The sequence below is a fragment of the Sapajus apella genome, unplaced genomic scaffold, assembly GCF_009761245.1.
Source record: "Sapajus apella isolate SASKATOON/1434 unplaced genomic scaffold, GSC_monkey_1.0 scaffold68, whole genome shotgun sequence".
Lineage (NCBI taxonomy): Eukaryota > Metazoa > Chordata > Mammalia > Primates > Cebidae > Sapajus > Sapajus apella.
In genome coordinates this window covers 2,572,082-2,590,046 of record NW_022437008.1, presented here as the reverse complement: position 1 = coordinate 2,590,046, position 17,965 = coordinate 2,572,082, and the positions used below count along the sequence as shown (strand labels likewise).

The 17,965-nt window shown below is 52.1% G+C and overlaps 3 protein-coding genes across 3 annotated transcripts in view; 2 read left to right on the top strand and 1 right to left on the bottom strand.

The window, feature by feature from the left end:
* The window catches only part of SAMD4B (sterile alpha motif domain containing 4B), a 45,598-nt gene extending 37,274 nt beyond the window's left edge, over positions 1 to 8,324 (top strand). The window contains exons 7-13 of the mRNA XM_032248824.1: positions 638 to 977; positions 1,643 to 1,728; positions 3,776 to 3,894; positions 4,388 to 4,586; positions 4,789 to 4,912; positions 7,353 to 7,436; positions 7,643 to 8,324. Coding sequence (XP_032104715.1) covers positions 638 to 977; positions 1,643 to 1,728; positions 3,776 to 3,894; positions 4,388 to 4,586; positions 4,789 to 4,912; positions 7,353 to 7,436; positions 7,643 to 7,671 — 981 coding nt within the window. The 3' untranslated portion in view covers positions 7,672 to 8,324. The remainder of the gene's footprint in view (positions 1 to 637; positions 978 to 1,642; positions 1,729 to 3,775; positions 3,895 to 4,387; positions 4,587 to 4,788; positions 4,913 to 7,352; positions 7,437 to 7,642) is intronic.
* A 1,644-nt stretch (positions 8,325 to 9,968) lies between these two features.
* PAF1 (PAF1 homolog, Paf1/RNA polymerase II complex component) lies at positions 9,969 to 15,845 on the bottom strand. Its single transcript, XM_032248825.1, has 14 exons — positions 15,472 to 15,845; positions 14,918 to 14,947; positions 14,729 to 14,821; positions 14,295 to 14,416; positions 14,134 to 14,200; positions 13,936 to 14,037; positions 13,748 to 13,853; positions 13,602 to 13,670; positions 13,414 to 13,517; positions 13,212 to 13,328; positions 12,985 to 13,113; positions 10,809 to 10,914; positions 10,597 to 10,687; positions 9,969 to 10,519 (listed from the first exon to the last, which is right to left on the bottom strand). The coding sequence occupies exons 1-14, from the start codon at positions 15,516 to 15,518 to the stop codon at positions 10,113 to 10,115; spliced, it is 1,590 nt and encodes a 529-aa protein (XP_032104716.1). The 5' UTR covers positions 15,519 to 15,845; the 3' UTR covers positions 9,969 to 10,112.
* A 115-nt stretch (positions 15,846 to 15,960) lies between these two features.
* On the top strand, positions 15,961 to 17,965 carry MED29 (mediator complex subunit 29). The gene is made up of 2 exons (XM_032248828.1): positions 15,961 to 16,291; positions 17,628 to 17,965. Exons 1-2 carry the CDS (start codon positions 16,076 to 16,078, stop codon positions 17,688 to 17,690), a joined length of 279 nt encoding a protein of 92 aa, XP_032104719.1. The 5' UTR covers positions 15,961 to 16,075; the 3' UTR covers positions 17,691 to 17,965.

Here is a 17,965-nt window from a genome sequence, read left to right as displayed (position 1 = left end):
AAAAATACAAAAAATTAGCTGGGCATGGTGGCGTGTGCCTGTAATCCCAGCTAATTTTTTGTATTTTTAGTAGAGACAGAGTTTCACCATGTTGACCAGGATGGTCTCGATCTCTTGACCTCGTGATCCACCCGCCTCTGCCTCCCAAAGTGCTGGGATTACAGGCTTGAGCCACCGCGCCCGGCCTTCTTTTCCATTTCTTACTGGTCTTTCTGGTAGAGGAGAGTGTCTTTGTGTGCACGATCTTTCTTTTCTTTCCATTTGTTTCTAAACTCATTTTCCTTCCATTTCTGATTTGATTTGATCTGACTGATTTGCATTCCTCCTTCCCTTTCCTTGCCACTGCCTTCTGTTTGTATTCTTCCCCACTCAGTATCTGGGTCTGAATCTCTGATTTTGTCCTTGGTGGGTCCCTGAGACTCCAACATTAGACTGCCTTTCTCTCACCTTGATGAGAAAGAGGAAATGTGTGCCTATATGTTTGTGGGCTTGCGGTGCCCTTACATGCCTTCTCTATGTGCTGGAACCCAGGGTCCTGCCCAGTCTTCTGCAAGCCCTGTCTGACCCTCTGTGTAGATATCCTCTGTCCCTCATTGTAGGGTCTGCATGTGACCCCAGCCTGTGTCCTCCCATCCAGGATGTGCTAGAAGGTGGGAACCTACGAAACGCTCTGCAGGAGCTACAGCAGATCATCATCACTCCTATCAAGGCCTACAGTGTCCTCCAGGCCACCGTGGCTGCTGCCGCCACCACCCCTACTGCCAAGGATGGGACCCCAGGGGAGCCACCGCTGCCAGGTGCTGAGCCTCCTTTAGCCCACCCCGTCACAGACAAGGGCACTGAGGCCAAGGACCCTCCACCTGCGGAGAACTACCCACCTCTACCAGCTCCAGCTCCCACTGATGGCAGTGAGCCTGCTCCGGCCCCCGTCGCTGACGGAGACATCCCCAGCCAGTTTACACGGGTGATGGGTAAAGGTGAGACCAGCCATGGCCTAGCAGAAAATTCTGAGGCAGAAAGCCAAGTGAACCCAGGCACCAGGGAACAAATCCAAGTCAGATGGTAGGAGCAGGGCTTTGTAAAGCCTAGGGGACACTGGAACACTACAGACAGTAGCCAAGACAGAGTGACAAGGCCTCTTGCCCTGGCACATCTGGGCTGTTGGTGGATAACAGCCCTTCCCCTCAAAGCATCTCCAGGCTGAGCAGAAGATGGGGCAGTGTGTAAGAAGAAATTGCATGTAGTAAAGGGTAAGCAATTGAGGGGAGTCCATTGATTTTTCTTGGAGGGGACCCAAGTCCAGGGGGTGGGGATGGTGAAATTGATCACAGCTTCAGCCTTTCCTAAAGCAGCATGACATCGCAGACTTTACACTTGGATCCAGATCAATCTGGATCTGGACCTGGGGCAAGTGACTCAACTGAGATTTAGGTTTCTCAGCCAAAAACGTCTGTAGTGACAAGATTGTGTCAGGAAGTGTGTTAAATATCCTCATGATAACCCAAGTACCATGGCTAGCACTTAATAGTTGGTACTGATCCAGCCTGAATCTCCTGTTTCTTCTTGTGCACGAGCCAGCTGGAGGCTGGAACATGGCAGAGGGCACACTAGGGGCTAACCTGCCCTTTCTTGTGTCCCACAGTGTGCACCCAGCTGCTGGTGTCCCGACCAGACGAAGAGAACATCACCAGTTACCTCCAGCTCATCGAAAAGTGCCTGACTCATGAGGTAAGGCCTTTCCTAACATACTTGAAAAGGGAAAGGCTGCCCCATCATTCTTAGGACCGTTGTGTCATATGTGGCCCACGGGGCCTTGCCTGACCTGGCACCTGCCAGCCCTTCCAGTCTTGCATCTTACCAGTGTTGGCTTTAGAGGGTTTGTCTCAAAGCCCTAGTATACACTCCTCTCTCTCTCCCTCTTTTTTTTTTTTTTTCGAGATGGAGTCTCACTCTGTCACCAGGCTGGAGTACAGTGGTGTGTTCTCATCTCACTGTAACCTCCGCCTCCTGGGTTCAAGCAGTCCTCCTGCTTCAGCCTCCCAAGTAACTGGGATTAGAGGCACGTGCCACCACGCCCAACTAATTTTTGTATTTTTTTTTTTTTGAGATGGAGTTTCATTCTTTTTGCCCAGGCTAGAGTGTAATGGTGCAATCTCAGCTCACCACAACCTCCACCTCCCAGGTCCAAGCAATTATTCTGTCTAGGCCTCCCAAGTAGCTAGGATTACAGCCATGCACCACCATGCCCAGCTAATTTTGTATTTTTAGTAGAGATAGGGTTTTTCCATGTTGGTCAGGCTGGTCTCAAACTTCCAACCTCAGGTGATCCGCCCACCTTGGCTTCCCAAAGTGCTGGGATTACAGGCGTGAGCTACAATGCCTGGCCTAATTTTTGTATTTTCAGTAGAGACAGTTTCACTATGTTGGCCAGGATGGTCTTGATCTCTTGACCTCATGGTCCACCCACCTTAGCCTCCCAAAGTGCAGGGATTACAGGCATAAGCCACTGTGCCTCGCCTTTTTTTTTTTTTTTTTTTTTTTTTTTAATAGAGACAAGGTCTCACTGTGTTGGCCCAGCTGGTTTTGAACTGACTTCAAGTGCTCCCACCTCAGCCTCCCAAAGTGCTGAGATTACAGGCATGATAATTTTCTTTTTTAGAAATGGAGTATTGCGTTATTGCCTAGTCTGGTCTTGAACTCTTAAAGGCCTCAAGAGATCCCCCTGCCTTGGCCTCCCAAAGTACTGGGATTATAGGCATGAGCAACTATGCCCAGCCTGCATAGACTCTTTGTCAGGAATAGTACCCCTTCCTCCTACTCACCCTTCAACTGTCAATTCAAACGTTTGTGAGGCCGGGCACAGTGGCTCATGCCTCTAATTGCAGCACTTTGGGAGGCTGAGGCGGGTGGATCATGAGATCAGGAGATCGAGAACATCCTGGCCCAACATGCTGAAAACCCGTCTCTACTAAAAATACAAAAATTAGCCAGGCATGGTGGTGCATGCCTATCCTCCCAGCTACTCTGGAGGCTGAGGCAGGAGAATCACTTGACCTAGGAGGCAGAGGTTACAGTGAGCTGAGATCATGCCACTGTACTCCAGCCTGGCAACAGAGTGAGACTCTGTATCAAAAAAAAAAAAAAAAGACATTTGTCCCTCGGGGACACCTTTACCAACCCCTCATTCTTATTTAGGTTTCTTTTGCTTCCTAGTGTCCCTCAGGGTGGGATAATTTATCACAGTTATCATTATGTGTGTACCGTTCCCTCAGAACCAAACCGTAAGCTCTGTGGGCATGATCACCTCTGCATCCCGGAATTGCCTAGCACAGGCACAGAGTAGATGAGCGATAAATCTTTTCTTTTGAGGCATTCTTGCTCTGTTGCCCAGGCTAGAGTGCAGTGGTGTGATCTTGGCTCACTGCAACCTCCGCCTCCTGGATTCAAGGGATTCTCCTGCCTCAGCCTCCCAAGTAGATGGGATTACAGGCGTGCATTACCACACTCTGCTAATTTTTTGTATTTTTAGTAGAGGCGAGGTTTCACCATGTTAGCCAGGCTGGTCTCAAACTCCTGACCTCAAGTGATCCACCCATCTCAGCCTCCCAAAGTACAGGAATTACAGGCATGATCCACCCTCCTCAGCCTCCCGAAGTGCTGGGAATACAGGCAAATACCCGACCAGGCGATAAATATTTAAACGAATGGAAGACTGGAAGGAAGGTCTGAAAGAGGCACCACCCTCTCTGCTTCACCCATGTCCTGCCAATTCTAGGCTTTCACGGAGACGCAGAAGAAACGGCTGCTATCCTGGAAACAGCAAGTGCTGAAGCTCCTCCGGACATTCCCGCGCAAAGCCGCACTAGAGATGCAGAACTACCGGCAGCAGAAAGGGTAGGCGGTGGCCAGGGTACAGGGACCTGCCCTCACAGGCCTTTGCTGGTTAGCAGATCAGTCCTTAATGGGGTGATTATGTTCTGGGCTGAGAATCCAATTTTTACTTATTCAGTCACGGGGGGACTTTCCCAGAAGAAAATTTCCCACTAGAGTAGGATGCTGAGCTAAGAAACACATGTCCCATGGGCAGGCCCCTCATCTGTGTCTTGCTCCTCACCTGTATGCAAAGGGCAAGAAGTCCCTTCTTAACACCAGACAAATAACAGAAATACCTCCCTTGAGAATTGAAGTTTAGAGAACTATTATGAGTGGACAGTGAGGAAAGTCTCGTCTTCTTCCCATCTCCTTCCAGGCGTACCCTTGGGGCAGATGGGGACAGAATATATGATGGAGGTTTATGTTCTCTTCTACCACTTGGGGAAGGTGAGGTAGGGGTAGACAGATGGGCCCAACTCCATAAGTTAACACCCTGCCTTCTGTTCTCTCACAGCTGGGCTTTTGGCTCCAACTCGCTCCCCATAGCTGGCTCTGTGGGGATGGGAGTGGCCCGGCGTACCCAGCGGCAGTTCCCAATGCCTCCCCGGGCCCTCCCACCCGGCCGGATGGGCCTCCTGAGCCCCTCAGGCATTGGGGGTGTCTCCCCTCGACATGCCCTCACCAGCCCCAGCCTTGGAGGCCAGGGCCGACAGGTGAGCTGCCTGGAAGCAGGGGCCCTGGCCTCTTGGGGCTGGGGTGGCAGTACCCGGGATGTGTATGTCTGTACCTCTGCGTCTGGGCCCAGCTTAGAGGTGGCGGGGGTGGGAGTGGGAGAATGCCTGTACCAACTCCACCACTCTTGGGTCTGGGCCTCTTCCCCACTCACTACTTTCTCTCTTCCTGGGACCTGTGCAGAACCTGTGGTTTGCCAACCCTGGAGGCAGCAACAGCATGCCCAGTCAGAGCCGCAGCTCTGTGCAGCGCACCCACTCGCTCCCGGTCCACTCGTCACCCCAGGCCATTCTCATGTTCCCTCCAGGTGAGGTGCCCCACCCTTGGGACTCTGCCTGGCCAACACCCTCAGCTGACTTTTTCCTTCTCTCCTGGGTCTCATATCCACTGTTCCTTACAGACTGCTTGGGTACCTCTCCCCATACCTGGCACCACTCTTCCCCATCTCCCCCAGTTGTGAGGGGTTGTTTTCCTCCTCTTCTTCAATTTTATCTCTCAGGTCTTGCCCCCACCCCTCTGAATCGAATCTTCTTCTCTCACCCCTTACACCCATCCCATCCCATGTTTCTCACCCTATGTCATAATCTTAGTGTCCGTGTTGGTCTCTGTCATCATCTCTTTCTTTTTTTTTTTTTTTGAGACGGAGTTTCGCTCTCGTTACCCAGGCTGGAGTGCAATGGCGCGATCTTGGCTCACCGCAACCTCCGCCTCCTGGGTTCAGGCAATTCTCCTGCCTCAGCCTCCTGAGTAGTTGGGATTACAGGCACGCACCACCATGCCCAGCTAATTTTTTGTATTTTTAGTAGAGACGGGGTTTCACCATGTTGACCAGGATGGTCTTGATCTCTTGACCTCGTGATCCACCCGCCTCGGCCTCCCAAAGTGCTGGGATTACAGGCTTGAGCCACCGTGCCCGGCCTCATCATCTCTTTCTTTACAGAATCATTGAATCCTCAATTTAGAAGGGGTTGAGGGGATGGGACAAAGTGTGAGATTTCTGTGGAGGGGAGTCCTGCCCATCAGCCTACTGGCATTCTTTCAGACGCCAGGTGACCACACGGGAACCAGTGGACTTCACCTCTTAGATGAGGTTCTACACAAACTGTGTTTGAAGTGAGAGGGCTGTTTGACCTCTGCTCACAGGCCATCCTAGAGATGGGAGATGAGAAGTTGGGCCAGGTTCAGGCGCAGTAATCTCAGCACTTTCGGGAGGCTGAGGCAAGTAGAGCGGTTTGAGGCCAGCCTGGGCAACGTGGCAAAACCCGATCTCTGAAAAAAAAAAAAAAAAACAGAAATTATCTGAGCATGGTGGTGCACACCTATAGTCCCAGCTACTTGAGAGGCTGAGGCAAGAGGATCGCTTGAGCCCAGGAGGTCAAGGCTGCAGTGAGCAGAGATCGTGTCACTGAACCACAGCCCGGGCGACAGTGAGACCCCATCTCAAAATTAAAAGAAGCTGGGCCAAGCGGGCGAAAGGAAGATAAAGAGATTTGCTAGCCACAGGTCCCTGCCCTGCTCAACAAGTGAGGGGTTGACTCCTCCACCCAGTGCTGGGCACTGGGGCTACACAGACAGATAAGGCTGGTCTGGAATGGGCTGACTCTGGAGACAGCCTGGATTTGCAGAATTCATGTTATAAACTGCCAGGTCAGTTGGGAGTCTTACTTAATGAGGTTTTGTGGGCAGCCATCTGTTGAGGCCACGGGAACCCATCCATCATGTTCATCCTAGCACAGGACTTGGCACACAGTAGGCATCTGTAAATGATGTTAAACAAGCAGGTGGATGAACTGCAGGAATGAACAAGAACCATTCTCTTTACCAGTATGCTATGTGCCAGGCTTTCAGACAACTCTCCTGCGCTGTGAATCCTCCCAACTGTATGAGACAGAAATGTCTTGCCCAAGTTCAAAAAAAATTTTTTTTAAGGAGAGACAGTTGGGTGATCTAATACGACATGAGCTCAAGGTTCAGAGGGGATGATGATGAGAGGTGAGGGTGGAGATGGAAGCTGGGTCTTCTAAACCCAGGTAAACAGCTCAGACTTTGTCCTGATGGCAGTGAGGAGTCAGGGAAGGGTTTAAGCAGTGTCGGGGGGATCAGGTCTGCCTAGGGAGGTGGGTAGTTTCCCAGGTACCAGAATAGGAGGCCCTTTTACCAAGTGTGGTTTGAGGACAAGTCCCATGGTTGTCCTGCTTTGCCCCACCTGCCCGGCCTGCCTGGATCAAATCCTGCCCAGAGGAGCATGTCCAAGTGGGGACAGGAAGGTTTTAATTTAGCTTTTGCACCAAGTACAGAGCAGGTCTTCAGTCAGGAAGCCTCAGGGGGCTGCCCAGTGTCCAGGGCAGATGCCCAGACTGTGCCCAAGGCAGTGTGCAGTCTGTGTCTAAAGTAGTCACAGCAGGCTGTGTGTGGCCTCCAAGAGCTCCTTCAGTTTCACTTCTGCCGTCTGCAAGTCAGGCTTTTTCTTTGTCACCAAGCCTCTGCCATTGCCATTGTCTCCTCTGCCAGCTGTGCGACACACTCACCCTTCTCTCTGTCCACCTCTGCCTCTTCCTTTTTCCCCTCCATCTCTGTCTCCCACCATCTCTCTTTCTCCCCCTCCATCTCTCTCCCTCTCCATCTCTTTCTCTCCCCTCCATCTCTCTTTCTCCCTTCCCATACCAGCATCCTTTGTCATCCCAACTCTCTTCTTCACCCGAGTCCAGTCTGTCCTCACCACCTCCATTCTCCTCTCTCCCACCCAGACTGCCCGGTCCCTGGGCCTGACCTGGAGATCAATCCCACTCTGGAGTCTCTGTGTCTGAGCATGACAGAACACGCCTTGGGTGGTGAGCATTTCCTCTATCCCTGACCCAGCTCCCACCTACCCAGCGTCTCTGCCTCTGAACTGAGCAACTCAGAGTCATCCTGAGGGGTCCCCTGGGAGGCCAGACTCCAGGGAGGGCCTGACCGGGATGACAGGCTACCTGAGTGCCTTTTCTTGGGCCTCCATCCAGCTCCTGATCTTCCTCCCTTCCTCCCTTTCTTACCACAGATGGGACAGACAAAACCTCCACCATCTGACAGGACCCACAGCCCAGCGCACCCATAGGCTCCCTGGGCGGCGGGCGGGGGCCAACCCCCAACGGGCTTCTCCGCAACAGCGAGAGGGTGGGCTGGCTCAGCTATCTATTCTAATATTTTTCTACTCTCTCACCCTTTTAACTTTTGTTTAACATTGGCACATGCCTTGCTCACTCCCAGGCCCGTCGAGGGATCTTTGCTGAGGCCCGGGGAGTTGGGGGCAGTCAGGATAAAGGGGCAGGGACTGGCCAGACTGCCTGCCTCTCTCCTTCCCTTCCTCATCCCCACCTGGCCCCATCCCACCCCTGCCTCCTCCAGACCGCTGACCACCTGCCTCTCCCCAAGGGAGCAGACTCCCCAGAGACAGACTGACCCACTACCTTGTGGAGCCTGCTCAGAAACATTTGACATTTGGGGCGACATGAGCAGGGCAGAGAACCTGCCCTCCAGAATGTTATTCAGAGGAGCTGGGGAGAAAGAAGGGGAGCAAGGAGAGGAAGCCCTCTCTTGTCTCCACCTTCTTCCCCTTCACCATTCCCCACATTCTCCCAGGACAGGAGCCACCTTCCTCTCTCACCTCCCCTGGCCCTGTTCACGAGAGGTTCTCTATGATTAATTTCTTAGGCCTATTTAAGATACATATTTATATAGTTCTTAACGGTTTTTCTCTGATCATTCCCTCTCATTTTTAGAATCCCCTGGCTTCTCTCTGAGCCAAGACAGTGGCAGGGGGAGCCTGAACTTTATGAGGGGAGAGGGCAGAGCCCCCTCCTCCAGACCCCCAAGCTCTAACCCATTTTCCTCCAGCCCTGGCTCCCCAGATAAAGAGGTTGGAGGTGGGCAGCCAGGGCCAGTGAGGTCAGGAAGTCTGTTGCCTTAACGTCCCCTTCCCCATGAATACACACCCTTCTCCGCTCCCAGGTCTGGTTGGTGAGACTCGGGAGTCAGGAATAAGGGAAAGGGGATTGTTTGGTTTTTGGGTTTTTCCCCAAGCCCCTCCCTTTTCTTTTAGCCTTTCCTCCTCCCCCATTATGTCATGACCTCACTTAAGTGAAACACTATATCATAACCCAGAGATTCGTTCCAGTCCCAGAGTCTGACAGACCGTCTGGTCCCTATTCCTAATGAGGGGTTGTGTTGGGGCCCAGGTGGTGGGAGGGGATTTGGGGGTTCAGACTACGGGGAAGCCAGGGTCTCCCTCTTCAACACCCTCCTCCCTCTCAACCCACCCTCCCCACTGGGACATTCTCAAGCTTTTCACACCGAAAAGGAAAAAAAAATGTTATTTTTAGATACATTTTATGAATAACTTTTGTTATGAATATGGCTGGTAACCATTGTGTATGTTATTAAAGATACAAAATGTTGGGAAAAAAACAAAAAAACCAAAAAAAAAAAAATTTTAAAACCACCACCCTCCCTGCACTATCACCCCATTCCCCAGACCTTCTTGCCCCCTCCCTCCTGGTCTGTGGACCTCCCTCTGCTCTGAGCCCAGGGAGGGGGAAGAAGCCAGGGGGTAGGGTGGCCCTGGGAACCTGCCTCTGGGTCCCCACTTCCTCTCCCAGTGCCGGGCTGGGTGGGGTGTCAGGTTTATTTATGTACCTCTTGCACACTCATCAACCTATGCAAGTCCCCCACCCCGGCCCTCCATGTTTCTGTGCCTTTGCTCATCCCCTCAATCTCCCAGGGCTTCTCCAGTCCCCCTCCCACTAGATGCAGGAAGTGGGATGGAATCAGCAGGGTGTCCCTCTCATGGGACCCTCCCCTCTCCCCAGCCTGTCCTGTCTTGTTCACTCTCCATCAGGGTGAGCTGACTGTGCCTGGCACTGGGAGGTGGTGAGGGACACCGTCTCACACACACAGGGAGGCAAAAGCTGCCCCCCACCCCACCTGACAGCAGAGTGTGCAGGACGCAGGCGGCCCCACTCTGATGGGCAGGACTGACCCTCTCCCACTCCAGCCCCCTCCCCAGGCCCTACTCCATGATTTCGTCCTCCCTACCCACTTATGTCCCCAGCCCCACTGGCAGAATCAGCTTTGAGTAACTGTACAGTTTTTCTCGCTGTTGGAGAAGACTTATTTGTTGGAGTTTCACTTGTTTAATGGTCTGGGCTTATTTTGGAAAAAAAAAAAAAAAAAAAAAACGAATTCTGACCTTTGTTGTGCTACATTTTGTGGGAAACCATTGGCCCTGCCTCTGGCCTGTGTTTCTAAGCCTCAAGCTGAGGTCTTGGAGCACCTGGGGGTTAGGGGGAGGTGTGCCCTGGGCTGAAGGATGAGGTAGGGGCAGGGAGGGAAGTAAAGAGAAATTGGCTTTATTAACAGCAAAGGTTTGGGGGTGGGGGACAAACAAGTGAAAGGCTCACAAACAGACCACTAGAAAAGTGCCTTCCTGCTCATAATAGTGGTGTCTGAACCAGCCCTGAATGCCCTGGGACTCAGTCACTGTCACTGTCAGCTTCACTGGAATCAGAAGCTGCAGCTTCACTGCCATCCTCCTGGGCTGAGTGCTCGCTGCCGCTGGGGAAGGGACTGGCGCTGCGGCTGCGGCTCCGCTGGCCACCCCCATCACTGCCGCTGTCCGAATCATTGTCACTGCCACCTTGGGCCTGTCCTCTGTCCTCATCATCAGAGTCGGCATCATCCTCTGAATCAGCATCACTGCCAAAGATCTCTTCTTTGTCACGGGCAGCCCGGGCCTCATCCTCGCTGCTCTCATCCTCGCCACTGCCACTCTTGTCACTGGCCTCATCCCTGTCACCTTCCTCTCGTTCACTCTCGCTGCCCGAGCGCTCATCCTCACTGCCTTCCTTCTCACTGCTGCTGCCTTTCTCCTGCTCCTCATCTGGAAGGGAATGGAAAGGGTGAGGCCCACTTTTCCACCCTCCCAGGGCTCCCAGGGTCTGACCTGTTCAGATTTACCTGAGCCCCCAGCTTCTTTCTCTTCTGTCTCCATCTCCTCTTCCTCTTCCTCCTCTGGTTCGTGGTTTTCTAGCTGGGCCTTCCGTGCCTCCTGGAAGCAGCAAGGTTGGAATGAGGGAAAGGAGGGTGTTCTGTTGGGTTTTTCTCCCCCTCCTCACCTACAACCACTGCCCTCCCTGCCATGTATGCCCTGGGCCAGTGGTGCGTGTTACCTGGGCTTCTAATTCTTTCTCGTTCATGTCCCGATGTTTGACCACAAGCAGGGCATTGGTGCCTGACTGAACCCCAGCCTTGGCCCGGCGCTTACTAAGGCGGACCCTGCAGGTGAATTTGGGGGAGAGAAGTGGAAGATGCAGTTAAAGACATACCTCCCACTCCCCTCCACCGCCTCCGCTGTGAAGAGTCCGGTCTGACTTGGTTCCCCATTGATACTTGGCTCAGAGCAAATGAGAATAAATACAGATTGAATAAGGGCAACTAAGCTCAAAGTAGTGAGGGCAGGGGAGAGGACGGATGGCTCCCATGGCACCAGTTTGGTTGCCCTACACCCTGTGTGTGGGGGGTGTGTTATATGGTCTATTTACGTAAATACAGGCACAGGCCACTTAGGGATACATCCTGTTAATACATCATGTGAGCATCATACAATGCACTTGTACAAACATAGTACAATCAACTACATACCTAGGCTGTAATGGTGTAGCCTGTTGCTCCTAGGCTACAAAGCTGTACGGCATGTGACTGTACTGAACACTGCAGGCAGTTACAACACAATGGTAAGTATTTATGTATCTAAACTTAGAAAAGGAACAGCAAAGGCCGGGCGCGGTGGCTCACGCCTGTAATCCTAGTACTTTGGGAGGCCGAGGTGGGTGGATCACCTGAGGTCAGGAGTTCAAGACCAGCCTGGCCATCATGGTGAAACCCCATCTATTAAAAGAAAAAAAAAAGGAAAAAGAAAAGGTATAGTAAAGATACGGTATTCTATCTTGAGAGATCACCCATAAGCAGTCCATTGTTGACAGAAACGTGCAGTGCATGACTGTATATGTCAATTAGTTACCAGCACTCTGAGAAACGAAGAAATCATCTGGATTTGGTTCTTTTGGAAAGTAGGAATTTCTGGCCCCACAGCATAGCCACAGTAGGCTGGAAGTGAATAATGCTCTCCATGGTTGCCCAGAGCTCCAGGTCACTCAGACTCTACCAGACCACTGCTCTTTTACATTTCCTGCCTGGCCTATGGGATCAGAACTTGTGATCTCTGCTTTAAACAGAAACTCAAGCCTTCCCAACTCCAAACCAGAGGCATCGGCATAGCAGTAAACTTTCAGCCATCAGGGAAGTTTTGGGGTCACATTTTTGAACATGGGTATTAAGCATTTCATTTAAAACATTCATGCTGATTTTATGTATCACTCCATACTTCGGCAGTGTTTACTTTCATGTGAAGTCTGTTACTAATAACTGAGAAATCTGTCCCTCTACCCTACCCAAAATCTCTAAATTCTCCTGCATTAAGATTTTCTTTCTGGCCAGGTGCAGTGGCTTTTTTTTTTTTTTTTCCAACATAAGCCTTTTTAATTTGAAGTGTAGCCTTAATCCTCACGTTAGAAAACCCCATCTTTTTTATCCCTAAGTTCTTTATCAAACCTTTATATTAGCGATATCAATAAGCCTCATACAAAGTCTCATTCAACAGGGTGAATGAGAATGCAAAAAAAATTAGCCGCCATGCCATGCTGGCACACACCTGTGATCCCAGCTACTCAGGCTGAGGCAGGAGAATCACTTGAACCCAGAAGGCAGAGGTTGCAGTGAGCCGAGATCGTGCCACTGCACTCCGGCCTGGGTGACACAGCGAGACTCTGTCTCAAAAAAAAAATTTCTGGCTTCTCCTGTTAGAACCTAGTCCAGCACATGTGCCTGACCAGACATCTGCTGCTCTTGTTTATTAATGCATACAACAAATTCTTAGGTACAAATGACCTCCAAGGTGGCTCTTGCATGCCCCAGGTTCTTAAGAAGCACAGATCGGCCGGGCGCGGTGGCTCAAGCCTGTAATCCCAGCACTTTGGGAGGCCGAGGCGGGTGGATCACGAGGTCAAGAGATCAAGACCATCCTGGTCAACATGGTGAAACCCCGTCTCTACTAAAAATACAAAAAATTAGCTGGGCATGGTGGCGCGTGCCTGTAGTCCCAGCTGCTCAGGAGGCTGAGGCAGGAGAATTGCCTGAACCCAGGAGGCGGAGGTTGCGGTGAGCCGAGATCGCGCCATTGCATTCCAGCCTGGGTAACGAGAGCGAAACTCCCTCTCAAAAAAAAAAAAAAAAAAAAAAAAAAAGAAGCACAGATCTAGGCTAATAAGATAGGAGTGCGCCGAGTACCTGGTTTCCAACTCATTGTAGTAAACCCCGTCACCCTCTCGGAAAATGAAGAAGTAGTTTTCCTCATAGCCTTTGCTAGCTTTGTTCTTCACGTTCCAGTTGTACTCCCGAGCAATTTTGTAGTCATACCTGAGGATGAAGGCACAGCTTCAGCCCCATTTTCTCCTTATGAGGGAGAAAAGGGGACACACTTCTCAATCCCCAAAACTTAACCCCAGCCCACGCACACATCATCTGGTGCATAATCCATCTCCTCCTCCTGGTCACGTTTTCGTTTCTTCAGCGTCTCTTCTACAGGCAGGAAATAGGCCACAAACTGGTTCCCTTCCTCATCCATCATGCCCCTGGTTGGGGAAAAAGGAGTAGCAATGAAGTGTGAGGACAAAAGGCAGCAAGGAGCAGGCTAAGGTAGGCAGCAGGACCACCTACCTAATCATGGCCTGAGACATCATCTCCAACGCGGCTGCACCACTTGTGTCTTTGGGGGCTGGGTCTGAGTCAAAGATTACCTGAGCACATGGATTGATCCACATCTAGGAAGACGGTAGGCACTGGGATTAGATGGGAACAAGCACAAATGGAGGCTGTCCCTTTCTACCTCCCACCCTGGGCCTGACCTTAAAATCTGGGAAGACAGGCATGACCTCCACCGGTGTGACTCTGGGTTTGCTATAATGCTGGGAGATCTGGTGGGGCAAAAACAGGCTGAGGAAGAGCTCTGCAGCCACACCCTTGCCTCTTCCCATCCCAGTCCCTCAATTACTGATTTCTGGGCATCCTCAAAAGTCTTCTCAATGGCTGTGATCTGGCTATCCCTGTCTTTGTATATTTCTTCCTCGGTAAACTGCTGCTTCACGGAAACCCCAATCCTAGAAGTGAAGAAAAAGGCCTTTAGTGGCCACTGGACACACCTGGTATCTCCACCTTCCCCTCTTCTTATTTGCAACTTACTTGACCTCAGGCTTCTCGTTGGAGATGCCATAACGGTTGAACTCAGTGGAAATGTATTCTGTCTTTCGCATCCATGGCACCACCTTCGCGTGCTGCTGGGATCTGGGGTAGGAAATCAGGTACCTCAAGACCCGACCGCCCTCCTGCTTGTAGGGCCCAACTGAGCCAGTCACCAGTACCCATTTGGCACCCACTCACCTTTTGGAGCTAGTAGGGGCCTGAATCTCCTCTTCCAAAAGTTTCTCATCAGCTGGATCTAGAAGAACTAGAGGAGAGCGAGGAGGCAGGAGGACCATGAGGGAGGCCCAGGCCTGGGCCTTTGCTGACCTAGAGCAGACCCTCCCTGTTTCCCCACACACCATTGGGGTCGATGCGGTAGGTGTCAGGATTGATGAGATCGATGGTGACCCCCAGGTCTGGCTCAGTCAGGAGGTCATGTTTGTGCTGTTTCTCCAAGGAAGTGGCTTTGTACTGGACGAACCTGGGTGGGGAAACACCTATTGTGGTGTCTGGATTCCAGCTTCAGCCCTCACAGCCCTGCTTCCCAGAGGTGAAACTTCTGTGGGGAGGAACTCAGAATGAAGTGTCCCCCATAGCGGAATGTGAAACTGGCTCCCCAGTGGGAAGGGACTTGGACACTGCTTGCTCCACTCATTAACAAACATTGAGCAGCTACTACTATGTGCTAGGTGGGTACTGTGTGAGGCCCTGAGCAGACAGGAGCCAACAAGACAAGCAGTCCCTGCCTTCAAGGAACTGATACCTGAGTAGTGTTCCCATTCCTTAGTCTCACCTGTTCTGGTCGAAGGGGTAGGTGATGAACTTGGGATCGAAGGGGATATCAGGGAGGCTATTGCAGTACTTGACTCGGCAGACCACTCCAGACCTAGGAACACAGTGGCTCAAAATGGGCCCCCGCTGCCCCGCCTCTGCTCCCAGCCCTACTGCCCCACCGCTCCTGGGAAAGCACAGTGGGGCTCACCTCTCAGGCAGAGTCCGGTGGGAATTGGGCCTAGTAGAGAAGAAAGAAAACAGTGATAGGTGGAGACGACGGGATTGACAGGAGAATGAAAAAGTCTTCTCCAACCTTTCAAAAGGTGGGAGGGTGACAAATGCTGGTTGGTTTTGGTGGTGGGGGTGGCCAAATGCTTTAATAGAGGGAGACAAATGTTCAATTTCTTTAGGAAGAAGTGCACCCAAAAGCTTTAATGAACAAGGCCAAGTGCTCAATCCCTTTTGCAGGGGATGACTTCAAGTGTTTTCATAAAGAACCATGTACTCAATCGTCTTTGGAAGAGCGATCTTCAAACACTTGACTGGAGGAATCCCTTCTAGAGGTCTCCAAGAGCTTAATCCCTGAATTGCACGGCAGGGGAGGAGAGCAACACCTGCGTCTCAGAAGAAACCCGCCCCCTTCGTCAAAGGTGAGCGCTCCGTGACGTCACGGGCAGACCTGGGGGCTGGTGACGTTGTTCAGCAGAAACCCTTTCCCGATCCCCCGCCTTGATGAAATAGTGAGGAAAGCGTGGCGCCTACCTGTGGCCATCCTCCCGCTGGGCCTGGGTCTGGATGGTGGGCGCCATAGCGACGAGGCGACGGCAGCCCGGACGGGGTCCTAGCGGGGCTGAAGGGGGACGCGGAGGGGCGTGCCGACTTCAGGGGACGCCTGATCCAAGGCAGGCCCGGGTTGGCGCCGCTCTCCGCGGAAAGTGGGTTGAGATGAGGTGGGCGGGCGAGAAGAGCTCCAGCGAGACTCAGGTGAACACTCAGGCAGCACTGGGGACGGACTCGAAGCTGCTGTTCCAACCAACTGCCGCCAAGACGCTGAGGACCCGACGAGTCTCCTCAGGGTGCAACGCCTGCGGGGAAATGAAGTCCGGGTTGGAACCACACATGGATTGGCGAGCGTCTGGGTGAAGGGCGGAGCGAGGGAGAGACATGCTTCTGTGATTGGTGGAAAGATATCTCAGTCTGAACCTCGGATTTGGGAGTGACGGAACGTGAGGGCACCTCCTTCCCTTCCATTGGCTGAATTGCCTGAGAGGCGGGACTATTAGCAAACGGGGACTAGAGACGGGGATGCTGAAAAGCAACCAGCAGAGACACACTTGTGACGCACTTCCGGCGGTCCGTGAAGAAGATGGCCTCATCCCAACAGCAAGCTTCAGCGGCTTCCTCAGCTGCTGGTGTATCGGGTCCCAGTTCGGCTGGCGGCCCGGGTCCCCAGCAGCAGCCGCAACCGCCAGCACAACTCGTGGGCCCTGCCCAGAGCGGCCTTCTGCAGCAACAGCAACAGGACTTCGATCCTGTGCAGCGTTATAAGATGCTCATCCCGCAGCTGAAGGAGAGTCTACAGGTGATTGGCCGGAAGCAGCGAAAAACAAACGGGATTTGGTAGTCTAACTTCAGAGGGGCGGGCCAAGGGCCACGTTAGTCGGAGAGAGCGCTAAGCTGAAAGAGGAGTAATACCTGCTGTGTTGGCCTGGCGTGGTGCCGCACGCCTGTGTTACCAGCACTTTTGGAGGCCGAGGCGGGTGGATCACTTGAGGTCAGAAGTTCAAGACCAGCCTGGTGAAACCCCGTCTCTATTAAAAATACAAAAATTACTCGGGCATAGTGGCGCGCGCCTGTAATCCCAGCTACTCTGGAACCTGAGGAAGGAGAATTGCTTGAACCCAGGAGGTGGCAGTGAGCCGAGATCGCGCCATTTTACTCCAGCCTGGGCAACACAGCGAGAATCCCGTCTCAAAAAAGCAAGAACAAAAACTTGTTTTTTTGTTTGTTTTTGAGACGGAGTCTCACTCGGTCACCGAGGCTGGCCTCCGACTCCCGGGTTCAAGCGATTCTCCTGCCTCAGCCTCCCAAGTAGCTGGGACCACAGGCGTGTGCCACCACACCCGGCTAATTTTTGTATTTTTAGTAGAGACGGGGTTTCACTATGTTGGCCAGGCTGGTCTCGAACTCCTGACCTTGTGATCCGCCCACCTCGGCCTCCCAAAGTGCTGGGTTTACAAGCGTGAGCCACCGCGCCCGGCCCTGTTTATTTATTTATTTTTGAGACAGAGTCTTGCGCTGTCACTTAGGCTGGAGTGCAGTAGCATGATCTTCGGCTAGCTGCAACCTCCACCTCCCAGGTTCAAGCGATTCCCGTCTCAGCCTCTTGAGTAGCTGGGATTACAGGGGGTACGCCACCACGAATTCCTGACCTCCTCATCCACCCGCCTCAGCCTCCCAAAGTACTTGGATTACAGGCGTGAGCCACCCCGCCCGGCCAAAACCTGTTTTATTTGAGACCTAAGCGAAGCTCGGCAGAAATGGCATCAGCGCTGATGTTGAGGCTGGGATTGGCTGGAGCTTGCGTGAAGGGTTGTTTAAAGGAGAAACTGGGCTGTGGTCATTAAAGGCTGAGGAGAGGACTGGCTTATACAGAGATTCTGCCCTTGATTGCTAGATGAGGGAGGATGCTTAGGTTATTGGCGAGAAGCTCAGGTGAGGGCAGGCCTCTGGGAAGATGGAGTGGTGACAGCTGTAGGAATGGAAATAAGTACGTATTACTTTGGAAAGTCAAGAGAGAAGGTGCCAGGTGAAATGATGGCCTGAGATTGTGTGATCTTAAGGAACAGTGTAGATCTGCCAAAGATACTCCCTTTTGTTTTTCCACCTCCCACATATTTTGTTTTTGTTTTGACTAGACCTTGATGAAGGTTGCAGCCCAAAACTTGATTCAGAACACTAACATCGACAATGGACAGTGAGTACAGCCCCCTTCCCCAGGATATTCTATTTTCACTCCAGTCTTTGAAGTTCATCTTTCCTTCTCCCTGCTGCCTGCCTACCTCACCTCCTATGATTTTTTTTTTTTTTTTTTTTTTTTTGAGACAGGGTCTCCCTCTGTCACCCAGGCTGGAATACAGTGGCATGATCTTGGCTCATTGCAGCCTTGAACTTCTGAGCTCAGGTGATCCTCTTGCCTCGGCCTCCCAAGTAGCCAGGACTACAGACATGAGCCAATCATGCATGGCTAAATTGT